Source organism: Phoca vitulina, unplaced genomic scaffold (genome assembly GCF_004348235.1).
Source record: "Phoca vitulina isolate PV1807 unplaced genomic scaffold, GSC_HSeal_1.0 scaffold1686, whole genome shotgun sequence".
NCBI lineage: Eukaryota > Metazoa > Chordata > Mammalia > Carnivora > Phocidae > Phoca > Phoca vitulina.
In genome coordinates, this window is record NW_022591373.1 from 1 (window position 1) to 6854 (window position 6854).

Sequence of the window (6854 nt, forward strand, 5' to 3'; positions counted from 1 at the left end):
GCGGCGGGGCGCGCGGCATGGCGGGCGCGGGGCGCGGGCGGCCCGGCTGGGGCGGGCGGGAGGCGGGCGCGGGGGGGCGCGGCCCGGAGCCGTGTCGCTGCGCGCAGGGGCGGCGTGTCGCCGCGTGGACGCCGTGAGTACCGAGCCCGGAGCGCGAGTCCCGCTTCCTGGGGGAACAAAGGCGGGCGTGGGCCGGGCGGGGCTCCGTCCCGGGCAGCAGGCTTGGGGGGCCGGGGCCGAGCCTTTGTTCCGAGGCTCCGCTGTGGGCGGAGGCCCGGGCCCCGGGGATGGTCTTGTGCGCACGGAGCCGGAGGGGGGCAGCCTGAGTGCGCCGGGCGGAGGCCAGGGAGCAGCCGGGTCCCTGGAGGAGGTGAACATTTGGCGGAGGATGCTGGTTTGCGAGCAGCCGAGTGGCTTGCTTTGTGTGTGTTTTTGGGAATGGGGCCTTTAGTGGCAGGAGCCCCAGTGGACAGGGCCTCTGGGTCTGACCCGGGCTGCAACACTGGTGACTCAGTGGGACGCTGACCACACACCCGGTTGACACTCCAAGTCCACTGGGGCCCCAGGAAGGAGCAGGCACCAGGTTCAGTGGGGGCAGGCACAGGCGAAACAGTGTGGGGGTGGGGGGGGATTCCTGAATATGACTGGGCATTCAGATGCCTCACAGAAGAGGGGACTCTGAACCTGGGTCTTGAAGGATGAATAGGAGTTCTTCATGTGAGAAGTGGGGAGTGGTCAGTCATTCCAGGCAGAGGCCAGAGTGTGAAACAGCCTGGCGTGTTTCAGGGAGAACCGCTAGGATGAGCAGGAGGCTGAGCAAGGCTGGTGATGGGGAGACAGAGCGGACACCAGTCAACCCACCCACGGCCACCGTGGCCACTGCCGACAAGCGTGTGCTGTGTGCCAGGCTGTGTCCACCCTGTGCTCCCATTTTACAGCTCCAACAACTATGGCCTAGGGCTCCCCCAGAGAGCCGAGCCAGGGTGGGAACTAGGGACTCAGGGCTACCCGCTTTCCTGCTTCCTGGTCTCAGGCCCTTAAGAAAGGGATGGACAGAAGCTGGCTAAGGGCAGGCAGGAGTGGAGGGTGGGGCATTTGGGGGCCATGTCACCCCTTCCCTGCTAGGGGTCAGAGATGATGGAGAGGATGCCCACGGCCTGTCCCAGCCCCTGTACCTCTTTAAATCCATTAGGTTGTGATCCTAGTCACCTCCCCCTGGAAGCCCCCCTGGCAGGCTCCATCATAGGCTCACCTGGCATGCAGACTCGGGGTGGTTATGGCTTCAGGCCTGACTTACCTGGGCCAATGGTTTCTTGAATTCACTCACTGCTGTCCCCTAGCCCCCATTGGGCCGTGAGTTCAGCAGGTGTGTGAAGGAACACACTCCGTTCTCAGGGTCCCTGGGGCTCAGGTGTGTGGCCAGATAGACCAGGGGCTGACCAAGTGGACCAGGTGGCCCTTTCTTTCCCTGGAGTCCCACCTGGAAGCCGGGGGCCTTCCGAAGCTTCCTCACCCCTTGCTGCCTCGACCCTTTATGCTGTCTCCAGGATCTCAGTGGTGTCTCCTACTGCATGCTCCAACCTAAGCCATCTTCTGACCCCCAGCCCTGGCTGAGAAGTGTCTCCTTCCCTTTTTTTTGCAGCTTTATGGCGGCCGAAGAGATGCACTGGCCTGTCCCGATGAAGGCCATTGGTGCCCAGAACTTGCTAACCATGCCCGGGGGCGTGGCCAAGGCTGGCTACCTGCACAAGAAGGGTGGCACCCAGCTGCAGTTGCTCAGATGTGAGTCCTCTGGGTGGCAGGGAGCGTGATGGGAGGATATGGGGATGGGGCTGAACCCCAGCCCTGTGGCCCCACTGCCCTGTTGGACCTCTGTGGGCAAGCAGCCTGTCTCTCTTGAGCCTCTGCTCAGACATGGCCCTCCAGAGTTTTCCTTCCCTGCATGGTGGCCAGTACCCCCTGGGGGACCTGAGGTCAGCCTCCTCATTCCCCAGGACTGTGGGATGATTTGGGGTGCTACTGCAAAATGGAGATAGGTTGGGCATTTGGTGCACAGTGCTGACCAGCGGTCCAGGGGAGCTTCCGTCTGCAGCCAGGGGCTGGGGGCCTTCAGCGGCCTGGTAGGTCTGGCCTTGCACCGTCCAGTGGTCGGTGTCCAGTCAGTTGGTCAGTCACTAGGTCCACAATGCACCTGTGTGCCAAGACCCAGCTGGGTGCTGGACCTCCAGAGCTGCATGAGGCCAAGGCTCTGGTCCCTGGACAGCAGGTTAGCAGAGAATGGGAGCCCCCAGGTCTAGGAGATGCCTAGTCAAAGACATTAAGGCCAAAGAGCATCAGGGCCTTGCCTGTCGCTCTGACTGGGCATGAGCTCCCCATGCTATGACCTCTGGCCCTGGCTTTGCGCTTCCTTGAGCCAGCCTAGGTGGTCAAGGTCTCCCCCTGCCCTGGGCATGGCCAGGCCTGCCTTGGGGGTGGTGCTCTGGGGCTGGTCAGCCTGCCCGTGATTGCTTACATTTGGCCCCACAGTGGACTCCTTGCGATGGGGCAGCATGCTAGCCCAACTCCCTGCCCTTCTGTTTAGTGGGGTTCAAAGGCAGGAGGTCTGCCCTAAGTCACCCAGGGCCTCTGGGAATGGCCTCCCAGTGGGGTCTGCCCAGCAGCCCCTCAAGGCTCATCCTCTGCCCTTGCCATGCTGCCCTCAGGGCCCCTGCGCTTTGTCATCATCCACAAGCGATGCATCTACTACTTCAAGAGCAGCACATCTGCCTCCCCGCAGGGCGCCTTCTCCCTGAGCGGCTATAACCGGTAAGTGCCCCCTGCCCGCGGCCCCCGCAGAGCCCTGGCCAGGCCTGTCCCTCGTTCCCGCCCACGGAGAGTCCAGGCTGTCTTGAGATGGCTCCCACCCCACCCCTTTGGATCCTGTCCAGCCTGTCCTACTCATTCTCACCCTCTGTGTGGCCTCCTCACAGTCTCCCTCGGGCCTTTGCAGAGGACCTGGGGCAAGGCTGGGGGCTTCCCGCTCTCTCCTCAGCAGAGCCTCCAGAGTCCCCATTCGGCCACCACTCCGTCTCGCTGCTCACCCAGCTGCCTTTCCTACCATAGCCTCCTTCCAAGGGGCCAGGAACCTACTCCACCCTAGGCCCTGCCTCAGGCCTCCGTGGCTTTGGGACCTCCCGGGCCGGGGCCAGCTCCTTGCTTTACACGTGCCGTAGGCTGGGCCCATCCAGCGAGTGCTTCTCTGCTAACGGGCAGGCAGGTGGACACTGGGCCAGAACCTTCTAGATGGGATGGGGAATGCTGGCAAGTGAGGGTCCATTAGCCCCACTTGGGCCAGCCCCACAGCATCGGGGGCCTGCAGGCAGGGGTGAAGTGTGACTCCTGGGCTCTGGGTCTTAGTGTCACACCATGGGCCTGGCACCCTGCGGCATGAGTCTGTGCTGCCCAATTTCCTGGGAGGGCCCAGCCCCTCCTGCCTATCAGACCTGAAGGTCCCATGTCAGTGGCAGGACTGAGTGACTCAAGGTTTTGGCCACAAGCTCAGTGCGGGGGGCCTGGCCCAGGTGCCCAGCCCAGTGCCAGGCCTCCGCCAGCCAGGGCACTGCTAAGGAGGGGAGGAGCCTGGAGCTTGTGGCTGCCAGTGGGCATTCGTGGCTCAGAGCTCTGGGGTCCCCTGGGGAGGGATGCGCACCCTCACCCCGGGGGATGGGCGCGCCTGGCCCGGTGGGGCTCTCCCATGGTAGGTTTTGTGATCTCTATACAACCCCCACAGCCTGGCTGGGGGGAGCAGCCACGTAAGTCACGTCCCCCCAGTGCTCTCTGGGGTGCCTGACGGGGGCTGCAGGGGCAGGGCGGAGGCTGACATGTTCGGGCCCCCAACAGGCAGGCCCGCCGAGGTGGGCGGGTGGCACCTGAGTAGAGGGGCATTGGTGGGCAGTGAGGGTGATGTGTCCTCGTTTTGGAGCTGCGTGGGCTGCTGCTTCCAGGATGAGCCCTGTCCACTCTGCCCCGTCCTTGCCTGCACGCTTCCCTCTGCCTGAAGCATCTAGGCCTTTGGCCTGGAGCATCCGCAAGGCGGACCATCCAGACCCGCCCGCGTCCTCGGGGGCACGGTGGGTGCGGGGTGCCAGGACCCATCCGGGTTGGGCTGACCGGGTGGTGACCGCCCGCACTGTGCCCTCAGGGTGATGCGGGCGGCTGAAGAGACAACGTCCAACAACGTCTTCCCCTTCAAGATTGTCCACATCAGCAAGAAGCACCGCACATGGTTCTTCTCGGCCTCCTCTGAGGATGAGCGCAAGGTGAGCCTGCCTTCGGGGTGGGGGGCGTCTGACGGGACGTGGTGCTGGGCGAGGGCTCATCCTCAAGCCCGTGGCCCGGTACGAGCGCCGCACGCTCAGGAGCTGTCTCGGGAAGAGCTCTGAATGGGCTAAGGTGGGGCTAGAGCCCCAGGAAGGCCATAGGGGTCGTGTCCCTGACCTCCGTGCAGGGCAGCCCCGGGCAATGAGGGAGGTGGGGCGAGGGTGGAGCCCTGCCCTGGGCAGCAGGCACCCACTCCAGCCCCCACTGACCCACAGAGCTGGATGGCTTTGCTGCGCAAGGAGATTGGCCACTTCCACGAGAAGAAGGAGTTGCCCCTGGACACCAGGTGGGCCTGGGCTTGACATGTGTGCCAACCTCCCGCCTCTGGGGGCTTGGCCCGGGGTGTGTGTGTGTGTGTGTGTGTGTGTGTGTGTGTGTGTACGCGTGTACACCCATTGGTAGTTTCCGCAGGGCAGCTGGGGATGTGGGGCCAGCGCTGAGGCCTGGCCCTGTGTGGTCAGGCAGGGGGTGGCAGGGAGGCCTCCGGTCCCTGGGTCTGTGTTTCTCACCTGTGAGGAGCTTGTTTGACTGTGTGTCTGGTCTTGCTTTGTGGTTATCCGTGGGTCTAGCTCTGTACACGTACACGTGTGTGTGCGTGTTGTCGGTCTGTGCGTATGTCCGTGTCTGTGCGTGTTGTCGGTCTGTGCATCGGTCCCGTATCTGAGGGTGTGCGTGTATATCCAGATGTGTGAGTGCAAAGGAACTCCCCCTGCCCGGTGCTCACCCCCCTCTCCCCGCCCCACACCTCAGTGACTCCAGCTCGGACACAGACAGCTTCTATGGTGCAGTCGAGCGGCCTGTGGACATCAGCCTGTCCCCATACCCCACAGACAATGAAGGTGAGGCCTGTCTGCACACGCCCCTCCCCCGTCCGCACCTGGCCACTGCCGCCCAGCAGGGGAGGCATATCTGGCTGTCTTCCCCAGGCAGCCTGGGTCCTGGGTTCATGCCCTGCCCTGTGCCTCCCTGACCCGTGGCTCCCAGTGTTGTGAGGGCCCCTGCCCCACCGCCCCTGGGTGCAGCTGGGCCTGGGCCACCCTGGGTCTGACCCTCGATCTGCCTCGCAGACTACGAGCATGAGGATGAAGACGACTCGTACATGGAGCCTGACTCCCCTGAGCCCGTGGAGCCCGAGGGTAGGTGGGCGACCTGTGAGCCTCGGGGGCTCCTGGGGCTGGAACCTGGGAGTGCCGGCCTGAGTACCACTCCGGGTGGCCTCAGTTTCCCTGTTGTGGCCCAAGTATTAGGAGGAACAGAACAGAAAAGGTGTATACTCTGGCTGGCTCTGCTCACCTGATCCTCCAACCTCCACAGTTAGCCCGGGATGGAGGGCGGGGGGGGAGGTGATTTGCACATAAGTGAAGTAGGGGGGCCCACATGTATGATGCTGAGCCAGGGGTGGTCCTAGGGGCTGAGAGTGGGGAAGGAGGGACTTTGAGGAGTGGGTGGGTCCAGGGCAGGGCCTACTCCCTGTGGCTGACAGCTCCCTGGAGCACCTCTAGGCCGGTCTGTCACTTACCCACCCACTCCCACCTGACCTCCCAAAGTATGCGGCCTAGCAAGGGAGACAGGCATGCACCAGGCGTCACATATATGTGTCACAAAGCCAAGCGTAGGACCAGATGGGGGAGGGCTATGCCTCTGTCCTGCCATCCGTCCCGTCCCACTATCCTTTCCACTTTCCTGGGGACTTGGGACAACCCCTCTACCCCCGGCCTCCCTGTTCCTCTGCTTTCTCTCCAATGACCTTGTCCTCTGCCCTCCTCAGCCCTCCCCCCTTTAAGTACAGCAGGTCCAGCCCTCTTCCTTCCTCCCGGCCCCCTCCCTCTGGGGCCACCACCAGGCCAGGCCATGTGCCTCAACCTCCCTCCCGGCACAGAGCCCATGGCTCCAGCCCATGTCCATCTGCCCCACCCCTGAACTGTGGCCACGCGTGGCTGGAGATGAGCACGTGGGGGCCTCACTTTGCTCGCAGCTGTGCTCCTCCAGGGCCAGTGCCCGCAGACCTGCCTGCACATTCCCTCCCCACCCTTCCGAGTCCCTACTCCAAGCAGGCTTTCCCCTCCCTCTCCCCAAACATGTCTTATTTGGGTTCCAGTGGCCTCCCCATTCTCAAATGCAGCACTCAGCCCCTGTGAGCTGTACGTGGCCTGGGTCGTCCCCCCTGCTCCTCAGCACCAGCAGCCTTGGCTCCGGGTCCCATCCCACCTCACTCAGCCCCACACTGGCCCCTTAATGCCATGAGCTGGGCCACCCCAGGACTCAGGCCTGGCCCACTCCTCTCCTGACAGTCTTAGGCCACTGGACAGCTGGTGTCACAGATAGCCTGTTGACTCCACTGGCCTCACCAGCCAACACCTCTCCTTAAACCCCAGACCTGCGCCCCGACGGCCCGTCCCACACCCCCTCACCTCTCCTCGAACCCCAGACCTGCGCCCCGACGGCCCGCCCCGCACCCCCTCACCTCTCCTCGAACTCCAGACCTGCGCCCCGAC

The 6854-nt window shown here is 63.9% G+C and overlaps 1 protein-coding gene across 1 annotated transcript; it reads left to right on the plus strand.

The window, feature by feature from the left end:
• Positions 1–136: 136 nt before the first annotated feature.
• Positions 137–5558, plus strand: LOC116629600 (SH3 domain-binding protein 2-like; the record flags this gene model as incomplete). Its single annotated transcript, XM_032399849.1, has 7 exons — positions 137–370; positions 1643–1782; positions 2703–2805; positions 4181–4298; positions 4575–4645; positions 5110–5198; positions 5427–5558. Coding segments are annotated over exons 2-7 (649 nt in total), but the record flags the coding sequence as incomplete, so codon positions are not given.
• Between the last annotated feature and the right edge of the window lie 1296 nt (positions 5559–6854).